We start from the raw sequence: 19,088 nt of genomic DNA on the forward strand, positions 1-19,088 counted from the left end.
TGGTCCCTCACCTAAAGAAAAGGCGGCAGGTTTTTTTAAAAAATTATATTATCTTTACCAATTCCTCAAAACCAATTTAAAAAAAGAAAAATAAATTAATTTAGAGATCCAAAATTGCACTAAATCTCATATCCCTCCAAGATTAGCTCGAGACTGTCAATTTGAGAGAGAGAGAGAGATGGAACAAATCACTAAAACAACAGATGAGAGTACAACTCCTTTATTGTTCATTATATCTAATGCATAATAGCTCATTAACAACATCATCAAAGTTTTTTTCCAATTATTTTGGGTTGAGGACATGAATTCTGATCCATCAAGAGGCAATATCTATATATAATTTTTCCCTTTAAAAAGGACAAGATCGAGGTGAGTGATAACCACATGTTTGTTAGGGCCCACACACCACCATGTGACGTTTTTTGATATCACAAACTTATAACCATAGTTAACAAAATTGTATTTAAAACATCATTTTCTTTCTTAAAGAGGTGAGGTCCATTTCATTGATAAATGGATATAAACACAGCCATTCCTACTCCTTAAAGTAGGGAAAAAAAGCTTATATAAGCGTAAGGCCCTAAATAATCAAATTAAGGTGCATCTCAAAAGGAAAAGCTTATATAAAGGTAAGACCCTAAACAATAAAATAAAGCCGCATCTCAAAAATTCACTAGAAGAGGTTTTTATGCCCAAAAATTGGCAAATCAATTATCCTCAATAGGTATGGACATGAAAAAAAAATAGATTTCTAGTCTTGGAAATAATACGTCGTGTAATGCGTTTTTTAGACCGTCAATTTTCAAAATTTTCAAGTGTTCATGGATATGCTAGATATACACTATTTTTTAAGTTTTAAGTTTTATAATTACAAATAGAAATAAAGATTTAGGCCATCACAAAGTTTCACAATACTGAAACAATATCTTTCAACAGCATTTGAAGGTGTGTTTTACTTTGATTCTAACAGCCCTTAGCATGAATAGAGGAGCAGAACAAACATTAACTGTCTTGGCATGCAAATAACTTTGAAGAAAAAAGAAAATTCCAAAGTCAATCCATAATTAGTCTACATCAAACATGGGGTGAGAGAATTTGGACTAATATATATTAAACCACCACATAAAATATAACACACAACAACATTAAAATTAACATATTCACGTGGCTCATATCTCAATTGGGGGAACATACTCGCAACAACTACTTTCCTTCTATTTCTTTTTCTTTTTTTTTTCTTCTTTTTTTATTGGAAGCAAGGACTCGAGACAAGAGTAGCTAGGGTTGGGAGCCTAAGTCAGGCAACTTGACTCGGTAGAGTTTGTCAGAGGCCCGACCAATAGTCAAAATACCAATGACACAGCTTGGGAACCAGTGGGACACGGCTGGTTCCCAAGCATCTTGTTTCAAATTCGACAACCTTTTGAGTCTGAGTAACTTAGGTGAGTCCGAGTCAAACTCACCAAGTTTTCCAGTATTGCAATGCATCATTCATGAGCCAGTAGAACCACTTGCTTCCCAACATTTCGACCATAGTAGAGTCCAACGAGAGCCGATGGCGCATTCTCGAGGCCTTCAACAATGTCTTCTGCATAAACTATCTTCCCCTCTTTGATCCTCTGAATTGTGGTTTCAAGAAATTGGGGATACATGTGCCAGTAATCAAACACTGAAAATCCTTTTATATGAATTCTCTTTCCTACAATCAAAGGGAGGTTCTGCACTCCATCACGCTTCTCTTTATTGTATTGAGAGATCATTCCACAAACTGCAACCCGGCCATGCTCTCTCATATTTAAAATAACAGCATCAAGCATGGCACCACCCACATTCTCAAAGTAGATGTCTATGCCTTGAGGAAAGTACCTGATGGGGAGAAAAAATGTAACACGAGAGAGAGAGCGAGAGAGAGAGAGAGAGAGAGAGTTTTAGTGATGGGAAAGTATACAATAGTCCTTTGGAATATGGAAAAATCCATAATCTTGAGGTTAATCAAGCATTTGATTAATAATTAGTGGTTTGATGGTGATGGAAAGAGCAGAGCATACTAGTAGAGTCAGGCAACTCCTAATCAAAATGATGAGCTTGTGTTGGTAATTCAACACAAGTGCAAGCTTCATACACAGACGAATGGGTTTACACATGAATACTATTTCACCCAGACAGGGATAAAAGTTACGGAATCCAACCTATGTGTAAGGGCTCATTTGGTTTGTATGAAAAAATATTTCACATGAAAGAACTCCCCCATGTCAGGAGGTATGAAGGCTTTTTCACAAGAATTAGTCCATGGCAGAAGTGAACTTTTTTGTTGTGGACCAATTGGTGTGAAGGTTTTTCCACACCCACGACAGAGGTAAACTTTTTTGCCGTGGATCGATTGGAGTGAAAAAACCTTCATACCTCCTGACATGGGGGACTTCTTTCATGTGAAATTTTTTTCATAAAAACTGTCATAAGAACCAAACGAGCCCTATGTGTCAGATTTAGCAACCTAAAATAGGACACATGGAGACATATCTATACAATTTATTTCATAACAGAATAATAAATTTTAAATGTATATATAACAAAAGGTTTATATTTATCAAAATTAAGTGTAATTCATGCAGAGGTGCACCGCAAGAACTTGGCACAAGATGTCTTGGATTCGATCCCAAACCTTATCTTCTAAACAACTTTTAATGTCCCCGGTATCGGAAAGAGTTATTTGGATACAACCCCAATTAAATTAGTAATATGTGAGGATTATACCTTTCCAAAGTGACAACCAAGTCCTGCTCCTCTTTATAGTTGAAAGCTTCATCAAAACCAAACTTTGTCTTCAATAAATCAACCTAGAAGAGCCACGAATTTTCTTGCAATTCAGAATATTGCTTCCATTTAAAATCAAAAGTACAATTTGACATCATCCTTTTTTTTTGGGTAAGTAATTTTACATCATCTATTGATAAAAGAAAGCTTAAAGTGAGAGAGTATAATACCTTTTCTTTAGAACCAACACTTCCAACTACATAGCACCCTACTGATTTAGCATATTGGCCAACAAGTTGACCAACTGCTCCAGATGCTGCTGAGACATATACATATTCACCTTTCTTTGGGGAGCAAACCTCGAAAATTCCGGCATAAGCTGTCATCCCAGGCATTCCTGTACAAAATTACAAGCCATAAAACTCAGAATTCTTGTGTTCCAATATTAAAAGGAAATAAAAGCAAATTCGACGACGGTGGTCAAGGCAGCAGATGCCTAAACATAATATCTAAAGTTCCAATTTCACCAGGTTACAATTTAAAATTCCAAAAAAAAAAAGGATAATTGTACAAAGAAGGTGTCCACACAAATAGCATCTACTACTTTTTCGTGTAATTAAGAAAATGAGTAACTTGTCAAAGAACACCGGAAACGTTAGAAAATCGATTTAGCTGTAAATTCATTATGATATAAGTTACAATAATAAGATGTTGAGACAGACTAGTGTATCCCAGTGATATCTGCATATCAGCCAGCTTTCCTTAATCACGTTGATTTCCCTTAATCAGGCTGATCACCGTTTCCTATTGTGGACTCTTCTATATAGAATGTTATCATGTACATTTCTATAAATCTGTACAAGGGAGCCATAGAAGGGTCATAATAATACAGATTAATTCTTCCTTCGTGGATGTAGGCCTAATCGGCTGAACCACATAAATTCTTGTGTTCCCATTTTCTCTTCCATACAGATTAATTCTCCCTTCTTGGATGTAGGCCTAATCGGCTTAACCACGTAAATTCTTGTGTTCCCATTTTCTCTTCCATACTCTTAACATGGTATCAAAGCGAAGTTGATCCATCATTATTGCTCAGTGACCTCTCCGTTTGAAACAACCAGGGAAGAACTCCCTCTCGCTGTGTGCTAACTCTGCTCTCCGTGTGTTCTACTCTCCTGCTCTTCCTTTATTTTTTCCTTTTTTTTTTTTGATAAAGTTAACTATTTCATTAAATAAGAAAGTAGTATTTACAAGTCTTGGGAGCATCCCATACAAAAATTGGGAGCTACCGTAGCCCTAACGAGGCTAGGTGATCCCTCTACAAAAAAAGCAATAAAAGATAACAATCAAGTACTGTGACAACAAAAAGTTGGTGCAGCCGAACGATGAGGGGGTTTACAAAACACCCTTTTTTACAACGTAAATGCAAGTGGTGAGCAAAAATGGGAGAGAAACTCTGCAGCTAACTTCAAGGAGGTCCAAGACTGTTTGTAAGATCGGCTCCATCAATCGCCATGAGATCTGCGAACTCATTGGACGTCCTAAAGATATGCCTCCATGAGACGTTAATATCCCTGCAAATGAATTCAATCTCATCAAAGATTGAAGCTAAGTACCAAGGTGGTATGGACTTTCCAAAAGCCCAAGAGATAATATTGTATGCGTCCCCTTCAACTATCAAGTGAGATCGGGGTTAAAGAGCTTGAGCCCCATCAACAGTGTCATTACTTCAGCATTGTGAGTCCGTGTGGCCTAGGTGTTCGGCAAATGTGAGTAAAATATTCCTCTCATGATCTCGGAAGACTCCACCGGCACCGGCTGGGCCTGGATTGCCCCTTGAGCAACCGTCAAAATTAAGTTTGATAGTTCCCCTTGATGGTGATTGCCAGTTATTGGGTTTTTGAGTTTTCCGCAGCTAGCAAAATAGGATATTATCCCACTGGCTTAAAAAAAAGTTTGTACGTGTACCAGCGAAGACTTTGTGATTGGTTGCCCAAAAGGTTACCAAGGTCTTGACCTTGTGGAGAAGTGCAGGCCACTGTTGATAGAATCCTTGAAATATCCTATTATTCGTTTCTGTCCAAATAAGCCATATAAGCACAGCAGTGGTAGCCTTCCTAATAATTTTTCCAGTAATCTGTGGTGGTACAATTGAGAGGCACAAAGTTAGGTTGGTTGCAAAAGGGTTTACACAAACTTCTGTTGAAGACTATAAAGAAACTTTCGCACATGTGACCAAAATGAACTCTGTAGAGTTCTTTCAATTGCCAAAAATCAAAACTAGCCCTTGCTCCAACTCGATGTTAAAAATGTTTTTCTTCAAGCTGATTTAGAAGAAGAGGTGTATATGGAAATACCTCATGGACACCCTAAAAAAAATTCAGATCTTGTGTGCAAACTAAAGAGAGCAATATATGACTTAAAACAATCTTGTAAGGCCTGGTATGCCAAGTTAAGCAGTGCCTTATTAAATAACGGTTTTACTAGAAGTGCTGCTGATTATTCTATGTTTATTAAAAGCAATTCCGCCAGCATTGTTGTTGTATTGGTATATGTTGATGACATTATAGTCACTGGGGGCAAGGGATTGATCAACTAAAGAAATATATTGAAAATGTATTTGATAGTAAAGATTTAGGAAAATTAAGGTATTTCCTTGGTATATAAGTTGCTTACTCTAAGAAAGGGTTGTTTCTTTCACAAAGGAATAGGAAAATTAAGGTGTTTCCTTGGTATATAAATCCTTTCTCAATGACTTAAGTTTCAAGTCAGCCACGCCAATACCATTATTTGTGATAACCAAGCCGATCCATATTGCAACTAATCCTGTTTTTCATGAAAGAACTAAACATATTGACGTTGATTGTCATTTTGTCAGGGAGAAGGTTCAAGCCAAGACGATTTGTACTCCTTCTATTATTCGACCTTAACGTACCACTCGTCACCCAAGTAAGTTTCATAATTATTATACCTATAATGCTTCCACCTATCCTATTGAACAATTTGTCGATTACTCTCATATCTCTCAAAATTACTTTTCTTATCTTAGCTCTGTTTCTTCCAATATGGAACCGGCTAACTTCCAAGAGGCTATTTCCAAGTTAGTTTGGAAAAAGGCTATGAAATAAGAACTTCGGGCCCTTGACAAGAACTATACTTGGGAACTTGTCAAGTTACCCAAAGGAAAGAAAATGGTTGGAAATAAATGAGTTTATAAAATCAAGTACAAGAGTGATGGTACAATTGGGAGGCACAAAGTTAGGTTAGTTGCAAAAGGGTTTACACAACTATGGTGAAGACTATAAAGAAACTTTCGCACCTGTGACCAAAATGAACTCTGTAGAGTTCTTTCAATTGCCAAAAATCAAAACTGGCCCTTGCTCCAACTCGATGTTAAAAATGTTTTCTTCAAGGTGATTTAGAAGAAGAGGTGTATATGGAAATACCTCATGGACACCCAAAAAAAAATTCAGATCTTGTGCGCAAAAAGAGCAATATATGGCTTAAAACAATCTCATAAGGCCTGGTATGCCAAGTTAAGCAGTGCCTTATTAAATAACGGTTTTATTAGAAGTGCTGCTGATTATTCTATGTTTATTAAAAGGAATTCCGCCAGCATTGTTGTTGTATTGGTATAGGTTGATGACATTATAGTCCCTAGGAGCCAAATAAAAGGGATTGATCAACTAAAGAAATATCTCGAAATGTATTTGATAGTAAAGATTTAGGAAAATTAAGGTATTTCCTTGGTATATAAGTTGCTTACTCTAAGAAAGGGTTGTTTCTTTCACAAAGGAATAGGAAAATTAAGGTGCATCCTTGGTATATAAATCCTTTCTCAATGACTTAAGTTTCAAGTCAATGAAGCCAATACCATTAATTTGTGATAACCAGGCCGATCCATATTGCAACTAATCCTGTTTTTCATGAAAGAACTAAACATATTGAAGTTGATTGTCATTTTATCAGGGAGAAGGTTCAAACCAAGACGATTTGTACTCCTCATGTTAACAGTGAAAATCAACTTGCAGATATCTTCACTAAAGTTGTTGACAAGGAAAAATTCATCCGTGCTTGACAAGTTGGGCTCGCTCAATCTCTTCGCAGCAACTTGAGGGGGAGCGTTGAGACAGCCTAGTGTATCCCAGTGATATCTGCATATCAGCCAGCTTTCCTTAATCACGTTGATTTCCCTTAATCAGGCTGATCACCGTTTCCTGTTGTGGACTCTTCAATATAGAATATTATCATGTACCATTCTATAAATCTGTAAGAGGGACCCAAAGAAGGGTCATAATAATACATATTAATTCTCCCTTCGTGGATGTAGGCCTAATCGGCTGAACCACGTAAATTCTTGTGTTCGCATTTTCTCTTCCATATTCTTAACATAAGAGAAAATGTAATTGACATATTAGCTAGATAAGACCCACTAAGAGCCTTTTTGCATGGCAATTAATTTTATGTAGAATAGATTATCTTATTTGAAATTAATATACCTACAACATTTGCTAGTTCTTTGTTACATACTTTGTATTATATATAATATTATTTAATAACCATTTTGATATTTTTAGCTATTTTTGGCTAAAGATGCATGATTTTCAGTAAATTACTTTGAAAAAAGGAAACAATAACTTTTAAAAAGATATATGTCATGAGTTTATCCCATTCAACTTAATAAAAGACACTACCAAACCATAGATAATTCATTATCAGAATTAATTTTATTGAAACAATGAATTACTAGTGATAATGGGTACATCAAGACTCACCCTGAAACAATTCACTTATAGGAGAAACTGAAAAAGGAAGGCAAAAATGATAAAAGGTAAAAAAGATAAATACCTAAAATACTAGTGTAGTAAGAAAGAGGTACTTCAATGTGTGTGATTATTTTTAGTCTTTCTGTCCTTGCAATCAAGCTGAACTCTTCCCATCCAGTTATTCCCCAAACCAGGTCACCTTTCTTGAAATCAGGGTGGTCGGAATCAAGGATTTTTGACACCCCAAAACCACTTAGAACCTGTACAAGAATAAAAGTTTAAATTTGACAAATAAGATTATGATAAGTAGTACAAAAATAAAATTATGCATGTACTGAAAGAACATATTATTCCGACTAAAAGCATCGAATGAACATACCATAAGGAATTGAAAAAAAAAAAAACAAAGCATAGTATTTCGGGTTTTCTCTTCTTCTTTTTTACCAATGTTACTTGCTACTATTGATATGAATGCAGAAAGTAAATCAGAGAATTAAGACATCAGATACACAACAAGCGATTATTCATACCACTGTAACATGTGTAAAGGATATCCCCCCATGTCAATTGCAATATCCACAATCCACTATAATAATCTTAAAGTCCAAGGTGGAGTGGATGCATGATTGCACTAATTTGGAGTATTTCATTGCTTAATATTGTATTGGACAGTCTTGCCTTTTAGTATAAAGTTATGTCAACAAAAATAATTGTCATTGGTAATTGGTGGAATAGATATTTCCAAAAAGATATATTCGATTAATGTTCCATAAAAATGATGTTATACTATGTCAAATTGTATGCAGTAACGCAATTTTTACAATAGTTTATAGCAATAATAAGATCGCCTCGGCCAAGCTATTCCGCCAGTTCGAGTGGATTCGGTCAAGTTATATATACCTCTATAAAATGTATAGTAAAAAAAAAAAATCTAAAAACTGCTTAAAATAAAAAAAAGTTAAAAGAGTTAATAGAAATCATCAGAAGACTAAAGAACAGGAAGAAAAAAAAATCTACAAAAGATGGATTATTGAAATTTTTTATTTATATCTTGAATATTTTCAGAAAAAAAATTTAAAAAAAATATGAAAGTTCCCAAAGCATCTTGAAAACTATCAAATTCATCTAAAAGATATTTCTGACCAATATACTGGTATTTTCTTATTTTTATAGTTTTTAACATTCCTTTATATTTTTTAGGAGTTTTTTTAGCAAGTCACATACACATTTATCACATTTGCCCCCAAATATTTTTACCCAAAACAAATCCCGCACTTTTCGCTCACGCTCTCTGTTTTGGGTAACTAACTGCCTCTTTCTATTTATCTACCCCTCTATCTTCCCACCCAAACCTATTACCTCTCTTTTTCTTTCCGTCTCCTTCTCTCTTCCCTCCCAAAGCTTAGCCTCTCTCTCTCAACTTTTGTTCATTTCTTCTTCCTTTGCCAAATCTGGTACTTGGCAGAGATTACTTATGGCCCCTGCACAACACAAACTTGAGGTTGGAGAGTATGACTATATGAGTAGAAAAGAGGGGAGGTTACTATAATTTTTCTGAGATTAAGCGAATGGTGGTAAGCAAGTTTAGAGAGAGAGAATGTTATGGGCCTGAGATTCTCAATTGAGAAAACGATATGGGCCTGAGATTCTTAATTGGAGTCATCTTCTTGCCTGTGGTAGTGAACTTTTTCATTGAAACGCACCATCCCATTTGCAACTATCAATGTTGGGTCTCGATGGAGGATGGATCATCCTTAATCGAGGCTTTCAACCATAAGAGACCTGCTTCATCAGGTTGACATTTTTTAGCCCAAGTGGGAGCCAAGAGTTTCATCAGGTGACATTTTCAACCAATTTTAGAATTAGAATTTTGTTCTTCTTTTAACTGAACTTATGGGTTGCTCTTCTTTTAAACCATAACATTTTCAACCACATGGGTTGCTATTCTTTTAATTGAACTTAGGATTTCTCTAATTGATTTTAGATTTGTATATATTTGAGCTCTCCATTAATGAAAAGATAAGATCGGCGATTCAAAACTCAATCCCACTTAACATGGTATCAGAGTAGTTCGGTTCCTCTTCTCTGTGAATCTCATTATCGGCCTTCCCTAAGGCCAATGTTAGGGTTCCTTTCTCCATCTTTTCCTCCTCTTGCTTAACCCGATAACCACCATTTTCGCCAAATTTTCTAGAACCTTTATTTTCCAGGCCAAATTGCAGCAGCCTTTCTTGAAGTTGCACAAGAGTGACATAATTCTTGGGAAGCGAAAGAGGTTTGGCCTCACCACGGCCGTCGATTGGGCGAATGGTTTCTTCTCGATCGTCGATTCTAGGGTCCTTGCGCGATTTGAAATGGAGCGGATAAAGTTTCTGAAACGGCTGCCATTGTTGTCGTTTCTGGAAACCTCCATTACCAGATGCTGCAGAGCTTGTCTCTGCCTCTCCCTGTATCATGGTTAAAAACCCTTGATATCCTCTCTAGGCTCTCACACTTTCTATTTTCTCCCCGATCTCTCTCTCTCTAGAGTGTATATGAGCTTTTTTTGGGAGATACGCTTTCCTCACAGGGAAGCTCCTCACCATTTCTTCTCCAACAACAAGCAACTCTCTCCTCTCTCTCTCTCTCTCTCTCTCTCTCTCTCTCTCTCTCTCTCTCTGAGCTCACACACTTTCTATTTTCTCCCCGATCTCTCTGTCTCTAGAGTGTATATGACCTTCTCTTCAAAGCAGCCAGACGACCCATGGCATCTTGGTAATGAAAATCCAATAAAAGATTTGTCACTTTCTCTCACACACAGTGCTCAAACTTTGATAGCACTCTCTAAGCGCCAACCGCGAGTCTCTAAAGATTCTCTATGTGTTTCTAGAAGTGCTACTGTTGTAGTCTCATATCATCTATCTGTGGTCGTCCATCATGACAATGGACAACCAAGAGCAAAACAATCAAAACGTCATCACCGATATGTCATCACATTATTACCTGCATCCGTCAGATACTCCAGGTAATGTTCTTGTCTCACAAGCTCTTGCTGGTGATAATTTTGGCACTTGGAAACGTGCCATGAAAATTGCTCTTGGAGCAAAAAACAAGTTATGTTTTGTGGATGGTACTCTTCCCAAACCAACTACTCCACTTTTTGAAGTTCAAGCATGGGAAAGATGTAATTTGACAGTTATGTCTTGCCTGTATAGTAGCCACATGCGAGATCATGCTGACAGCGTAGTCTATGCTGGACGGCCCAGAACTCTGGCTCGATCTTGAGGACCGTTTCTCCCAAGGGAATAGGCCATGTATTTATGAAATCAAGCGTTCCATTGCCACCTAACAGCAGGAACGTATGTTAGTTACTTCTTATTTCTCTTCTCTAAAAGTGTTATGGGACGAATTGACTTCATATTTGAAGAAATCTACCTGTACTTGTGGATCTTTTAAGGAACTTCAAGAATATCAACAGACAGAAAGAGTTTATCAATTTTTGATGGGCCTAAATGAATCCTTTGGGACTATTTGGACTCAAATCTGTTCAATGGAACCTTTGCCCAATGTCGGGAAGGTTTACTCTCTCGTCCTTCAAGAAGAAAGGAACAAGAGCCTGCAAGTAAACCAATTAGTTTCCTCCAAGGCTGCTGCTCTCATCGTCAATAGTTTCCACAACAGTCAAGTGAAAGACCGCTTCAAAGAGCGTCCGTAGTGTGACCATGGCAAAAAGGCAGGCCACACTCGTGACAAGTGTTATGATATTCACGGGTATCCTGAAGGAAATCTGAAACAACATCTAAATGGATGTCAAAATCATCAACAAAAGGGAGGAAGACAAGCTAATAATGCCAACTTAAGACAAGCTAATAATGTCAACTCTGCTGCCAGTTCTTGTCACGGCACTTCACAGTCAGGAGGAACACCACCATTACCTCCTCTCTCACCAAGCCAATAACAACAACTTCTTTACTAAGCATTGATTCCCAGCCTTCCAATGCAATTTTGCAGGTATGTTACCCTGTCTCTCTGCTTCTAAAACCACTCATAAATCATGGGTAATAGATTCTGGAGCATCCCACCATTTCACACCCCATCTATCCTCTTCAATGTCACCTATTACCAGCCATCAAAACAAGCCAGTATGCTTGCCCAATGGATGTAAGATTGTTGTAACACATATTGGTAAAAGTTCTCTGTCCCCTTCCATTGAATTAGAAGATGTTCTGTGTGTTCCAAATTTTTCTTTCAACTTATTGTTTGTGAGCAAAGTCACCAATTCTCTTAATTGGGCAATTACCTTCTTCCCTACATTTTGTGTCCTTCAGGACTTGACCTCAAGGAGACTGATTAGAATGGGGGAAATGCGTGATGGATTGTACTACTTCACCCAACCACCTGTTGCTGCTACAGCGACAAAGCCAGCTACCATATCTCCTATCATTTGGCACAAAAGGCTTGATCATCCATCCCGAAATAAGTTTTCTAGTTTTCATCTGAGCCATGATTGTCTTTCTTCATTTTCTTCATGTGATGTTCCCTTTTGTGATGTGTTGCACTATTGCAAAACAATCTCGCTTTCCTTTTCCCTCTAGTTCGAGTAAATGTGATGTTCCTTTTGAGTTAATCCATTGTGACATTTGGAGACCATATTCCACTGCTTCTCAGTCTGGAGCACATTATTTTCTTACCATTGTTGATGACTGTTCAAGATGCACATGGACATATTTGATGAAATATAAGTCAGAAACCTATAAATTCCTTCATCATTTTATTAACATGGTGAAAACTCAGTTTCATTATCAGGTTCGCGTAATTCGAACTGATAATGGTGCTGAATTTTATCTAATGTCATGCAAAAATTTTTCAATAATTGTGGCATTATGTACCAAAAAACTTGCATCCATACTCCGCAACAAAACGACATCACTGAACGCAAGCACCGCCATCTCTTAGAGACTACTCGTGCTTTACGCTTTCAAGCGAATTTACCCATTAAATTTTGGGGTGAATGCATTCTAACAGCTTGTTACCCCATTAATCGAATGCCAATACCAATTCTCTCTGGAAAAACTCCTCATGAAGTTCTCATGAAAAAGCCCCCCACCTATGAGCATCTCAAAGTATTTGGGTGTCTTTGTTATGTGTACAACAATGACACCCAACGACATAAGTTTGCTCAACGCTCAAAACGGTCCATATTTGTTGGATATCCTTTGGGTCAACGAGGATATCGGGTATTTGATCTAGATACTAAAACTATTTTTACCAATCGAGATGTCATTTTTCGCGAGGAAGAGTTCTCCTTCAAAACCATGCCATCCGAGCATAACAACACTCATGTTGTCCTTCCAAAATCTGTACAACAACTTGACACCAACAGTACACCTAGTCTGTCAAATGAGGAAACTATTGTTCCAAGTGTTTTGCCACCATCCAATCTTGAAAAAGATAAAGGACTTCACCAACCCGTCAAAGAGCCTCCATCTTCTCTTTGTCAATCTTCATGTTCCCATGTTCAGCCATCTAAACTTAAGGATTACATTTGCTCCACTGCCGACTACAGTCCATCACAGCAAGAACCTTCTTCTATAAAGCCACCCTCAGGTAAAGGGTATCCTATCCAACCTTATCTTGCTTCACCCAATTTTTCTTTATCCCACAAAGCTTTCATGTCCACTATTTGTTCTCACAAGGAACCCACAAGTTTCTCTCAGGCCGTGAAGAACGCACTTTGGCGTGAAGCTATGGCAGCAGAGATTAAAGCCCTTGAACTAAACAAGACCTAGACCATAGAATCTCTACCGCCTGGGAAAAAACTCATTGGTTGCAAATGGGTATTTAAGATCAAATATAAGGCAAACGAAACCATTGAGCGATACAAGGCGTGCCTAGTTGCTAAAGGGTATACCCAAACTGAGGGATTGGATTACTATGGAACTTTTGCACCCGTCGCCAAATTAGTTACCATCAAAGGCTTGCTTGCAGTTGCAGCATCTAAGCAATGGCCCCTTTTTCAACTCGATGTCAACAACACCTTCTTGCACAACGATTTACATGAAGAAGTATACATGAAAATTCCACCGGGTCTTTCTCGAGAAGGGGAGAACAAAGTCTGCAGTCTACGGAAATATCTATATGGGCTGAAACAAGCTTCAAGAAACTGGTTTCAAAAGTTCTCTCTTGCCCTTCAAGATGCCGGGTTCCACCAATCAACTGCCGACTACTCCCTATTCACCTTGAAGTCTGGGAATCTCATCACTATTGTCTTGGTAAATGTTGATGATATCATCCTCACAGGTAATGATGGAAATCAAATACAAAAAGTCAACACTTTTTTATGCAACGCTTCAATATCAAGGATCTAGGAAAGTTAAAATTTTTCCTTGGAATTGAAGTTGCAAGATCATCTCAAGGAATTCTACTCACCCAACAAAAATATATCCTTGACATTCTAGAGGGGATGGGTTTTCTAGGAACCACACCCTTATATCTTCCAATGGAACAAAATCTAAAGATTTCCTCCGAAGATGGAAAATTGCTAAGCAAATCAGAATCCTATAGGAGGCTAGTTGGTAGATTGATATATCTCACCATAACCCGTCCAAACATCAACTTTGCATTCCACATTCTTAGTCAATATATGCATCAACCAAGAGAGCCACACCTTTCAGTGGCACATCGCTTTCTTAGATACCTCAAAGGCACAACAAACCAAGGGTTCATTCTATCATCTAAAAACTCATTCCAAATTTCTGCATATTGTGATTCCGATTGGGCCAGTTGCCCTATTACTCGGCGTTCAACGACTAGTTATATTACCTATCTTGGGAACAACCCGATCTCTTGGTGAATAAAGAAACAATCTACAGTGTCTCGGTCGTCAGCAGAGGCTGAGTATCGTTCAATGGCAACCACTGCTTGTGAATTAATTTGGCTAAAAACTCTATTTTCAGATTTGGGGATTCACCATCCACAGCCAATGCACCTCCACTGTGATAATCAAGCCTCTCTACACATGGCAGCCAACCCTGTGTATCATGAAAGAACAAAACACATCGAGATTGATTGCCATATCATCAGAGAAAAAATTCAAGCTGGTCTCATATCCACTTTTACAAAGCATCAACTTGCTGGTATTTTGACTAAGGCTTCAGGCAAAGAACAATTTATATTTTTGTTAAGCAAGTTGGGTGTTCTTTTGTCACACATATTAGCTTGAAGGGGAGTATTACAGTTACAAAACCTGGCACATCCAGATTTTGAATTTCAAATTAGACAAACAGAGTCTCTTTTTAGTTGTAACCATGTAATATTTGTATCCCTAATCATAAAGGAACAATTTTGTTTTGCTTTGTATATATTTAAGCTCTCCATTAATGAAAAGATAAGATCGGTGATTCAAAACTCAATCCCACTTAACAAAACTTGCTTAACACCATTGGCTTAATCTCCAAAATCCGAGAAAAATTACAAGCACTGCGCCTCTTTTTTATTCATACTCCCCAACCTCAAGTTTGTGTTGTGACCTCTTTTCAGTGGTCGTTAGTGGAGCTCCGCCAGATTTGGCGAAAGAAGGAGAAATGAACAAAAGTTTAGAGAGAGAGGGGCTATAGTTTTGGGAGGGAAGAGAGAGGCCAACCGAAAGAGAGAGAGATTGTAGGTTTGGGTGGGACGAGAGAAATGGAGAGAGAGAGTTAGCTACCCAAAAAAAGAAAGTGTGAGAGAAAAGAGCACGATTTGTTTTGGCCAAAAAGATTCAGGGGCAAATGTGAAGGTTACTTTCTAAAGGGAAAAGTTTATATAGAGCCGAGGCTCTAAACGATCAAATTTGAACTTATCTCAAAAATTTTATTAGAACATGTTGTTTTGATGCTCAAATATCTTCAAATTGATCATCTCGACATCAAGATGCATAGACATGAGAAAAAATTGGATTTCAAGTTTTGTAAATAGTCCATTTTGTAATGCATTTTTAGACCGTCAATTTTCAAGATTTTCAAATTTTCATAGATATGTCAATCTACACTATTTTTGAAGCTTTAAACATTATATTAAGGCTATCACATAGATTTCCAGTAGTGAAACCACATTTTTCAATACTATTTGAAGGTAGGCTTTAATTTGATTGTTTAGAGCCTAGGCTCTATACAAACAGCACCCATTTCTAAATGGGTTTAACCGGTGATTTCATCTCGAGATGGGTCTTGATCCAAAGGCCGATCCCTAAAACCACCTTACACTTGTGTATTGAAAATACACATGATCATTCCTAGTATTATATTGAATAAAAGAAAAGAAAATTTCGCATAGAACCCTAATTCGGCGTATTATTTTATGGTAGACCCTCCATCCGTTTTTCTTTCAAGCAGTATAAGAAAACTCCTAAAAATTTCATCGTACCTCACATCTCTATCTCCTTCTTTTATTGACTTTTGATCATAAAAATTGGCCCCAACAAATCTTTTTATACCATTTCAACTCAAAAACTTTTTTATGGGTAGAAAAGGAAAAAGAAGGTTCAAAAAGTTTTTGGGATCAAATGGTATAAAAAGATTTATTGGAGCTAATTTTTACGTCAAAAGTCAATAAAAAGGGAAGATAAGAAATGAGGGGGTACGGTTAAATTCTTAGGGATTTCCTTATGCCACTTAAAATAAAAACAGAAAGAGGGTCTACCATAAAATAATATGAGAAATTAGAGTTCTATACGAAATTTTCCCATAAAAGAATATAAGTGTTAAAATAAAATAACATATTATTTTGTAACGATATTAACTTAACAAAAGCATAGTTTTAGGGAAAACTATTAAATTTAACACTTTATCCATGTCTTTTGATTTTATTTCAAAATACCCATAAAAAAACTATCTAATAATTGTAAATGCACAAAATATTAAATATTTCAACTCTTAATAAGTATTTTTGATAAATCCCCCTTTTATATTATTATTACCATTTTGATTATGTTAGGGACTGAAAGGTATATTAATAACTGAAAATGGCATTGAGAAAGTCTAACTCACAAGACACTAGTACCTTCTCAAAAACTCCAAGAAACTAGGCCCTGCACTAAAACTCCAAGAACACAAATAATGAAGATGATTAGTAAATGGAAAGGTTTCCATACCTCCCCTGCAACATAGAAGATCTATGCTTCCCCTACCATCCAGCCGCCCAATTTTGATCAAGAGAGCCATTCACCATTTAATCTTTAGATCTGACGTCTCAAAGTGTTTTATTTTTAGTTTTTTATGCAAATTGTATAATATGAAATTTGGTACGTGACATTTTCTCATCGTCTCATCGGGAAGCACCTAAAAAAAATATTAAAAATAATTTTTTGATATAATATAATGACTAAAATACCTCTTAAAACTTTTAGGGGTATTTTGGTCATTTTGTTTTATTGAAAATATTTTTTTTATATATTTTTCACAAGTACGAATTTAATAGAGGATTGGATGTATAAAATTTGGTATAAAAATAATTTATACAAAAAAAATTAAAATAAAATAATATAAAGTATATAGTCGTAACATTGTGATTGGGGCAATCTTACCCGTCCATTCAGATTAGAAGGTTGGATAAACGGAAGTATATAAGTTCTATGATATAGAGGAAACATAAAGAGCTTGCTCAATATGTAAACCTACATTTAAAATATTTTTTTATTTGGATTACACAAAATATATACCTAAAATAAAATTATGGGACACCACTTATCCTTTTTGAGCCTAGGCTGACCAGTATCTGGTTTGCCGCGTAGGCGCTTTGCAGCCTAAACCCCGCCCACCTAAGTCCATGTCAGCGTTTGAGCTCTGCTACTACATTTAAAATGGACCCGGGCCACTTGGACCTGACTGGATTAGGTCAGGTACGCGACTACAAATAAGAAATAAAAAATAATTTTTTATAATATTTAACTTATATAGTTATATATTTTATATATATCCGAACCGACATGGTCCAAGCCGAACCTAGAAATGGACCGGCGCCAAATCATTTTGACACATACCCTTTCAGACCCACCATTCAACCCACCCGATTTCCACCCAGGAGGCACATGTAAAATCAGTGCCCAGCATAAAAAATAATAAAATAAAAAACTAAAAAAAACAAATATCACCTAAAAGCACCCAAAAACCCTAAGCCCCTAATCTTCCCCTCAAAAGATAGAAATGCCCCTATTCTCCAACAATAAAGAGGTCAGTCTCAAGGAGAGAGGCACTTACAGAACCAGGCCTGTAGGCATCGAAATAGCCCCGAGACTCTTGCTTTTTCATTAGATTTCTCATGTAAGGGTCACAGGAGAGATAGAGATTTTTCACCAGAACAGCCTTAGATCCTTCTGGTACCTTGATTTTAATGGAGCTTGACACCATTTTCATGTCTGTTTCTTTGGGAAAACCAGTCACATAGTCCTTCAATATGATCTGCTTGTTACTCACCTCTTCCCCACTTGCCATTTTCTCAGCAAGAAAAACAATCTCTCTCTCTCTCAAAAAGAACCCAACTCTGTTCAGTTTTTCTCTAGGAAAAACAATCTTTCAACTCTCTCTCTCTAAAAGTAGAATTCCTCAACTCACTGCAAATAAAAGCTCAAAAAACTGACGTTTTTATTCTCTGTAGCAGAGGCCCAAATATACTATGATAATCCTCTTTCTCTCTCTCTAAATGATGTCCCAATATCCTTTCTCTCTCTCCTCGTTGTCTCTCTCTAAATGATATTTCAATATCCTCTCTCTCTCTCTAAATGATACCTTCTCGATAAATGATACCTTCTCGGGGCCCGTTTGTTAATAATTGCAAACGACAAAAACTGCACATTGCGGGGTCGAACTTTTTAGTGGTTGTAGTTTCTATAAAGTTGCAACCTCAAACAATCCATTTGAGGCGCACTTTCAAATTTTATCTAGAATACGTGAGTTTGGTGTAAAAAATTATTAGGATTATCTAAAAATATTTATTTTTTTTATCTAATTATAAATTTTAAATTAAAAAAATGGTTAAAATCACATAGATCTATAAATATATGAAAATCTTGAAAATTGACATGTCTAGATAATGTGTTGCAATATGCATTATTTTTTTACTCAAATTCTTCTTTCTTTTTATTTTTATTTTTTCTTTTCATATTCATACATCACGAGGTCAAGATGATCGATTAGAGGGTTTTTCAATATTAAAACAATATTTTCCAATGGATTTTTTAAACTAATTCTATATTTTATTGTTGCAACCTTATATAAATTTTTTAATTGACTATTATTCCTTTTTATTTTTATTTATTAATAAAAAATTTGTAGTATTTTTATTTTGATAAGATTATCTTGTTATTTGTTTTGATACATAAACAGAGGGTAGGATATTATGTTGAGGCATTCGGCCATCATGTCTTTCGATTTTTTGGGGTGTTTTGTCTCAAGAATTAGTGCGTGAAAGTGTGTCGGGTCCGGCCCAGCCCGGCATGTTAAACTAACGTGCCTTGATTGCAGGCTTGGCCGGGGCACATTTATACTATTCTTGAACTATAAACTTTAGGACACGGTTTTTATGAGTCCATGTAGAAATGAGTGCCTTCTTAAA

At 36.5% G+C, this 19,088-nt stretch overlaps 1 protein-coding gene across 1 annotated transcript; it reads right to left on the reverse strand.

Moving 5' to 3' along the window:
- Positions 1–1,086: 1,086 nt before the first annotated feature.
- Positions 1,087–18,246, reverse strand: LOC18440022 (2-alkenal reductase (NADP(+)-dependent)). The gene is made up of 5 exons (XM_006850179.4): positions 17,735–18,246; positions 7,603–7,780; positions 2,985–3,151; positions 2,755–2,837; positions 1,087–1,866 (listed from the first exon to the last, which is right to left on the reverse strand). The coding sequence occupies exons 1-5, from the start codon at positions 17,966–17,968 to the stop codon at positions 1,488–1,490; spliced, it is 1,041 nt and encodes a 346-aa protein (XP_006850242.1). The 5' UTR covers positions 17,969–18,246; the 3' UTR covers positions 1,087–1,487.
- Between the last annotated feature and the right edge of the window lie 842 nt (positions 18,247–19,088).

This window comes from Amborella trichopoda, chromosome 6, assembly GCF_054954075.1.
Source record: "Amborella trichopoda isolate Santa Cruz 75 chromosome 6, AtrichopodaSantaCruz75HAP2 v2.0, whole genome shotgun sequence".
Classification (NCBI taxonomy): Eukaryota; Viridiplantae; Streptophyta; class Magnoliopsida; order Amborellales; family Amborellaceae; genus Amborella; species Amborella trichopoda.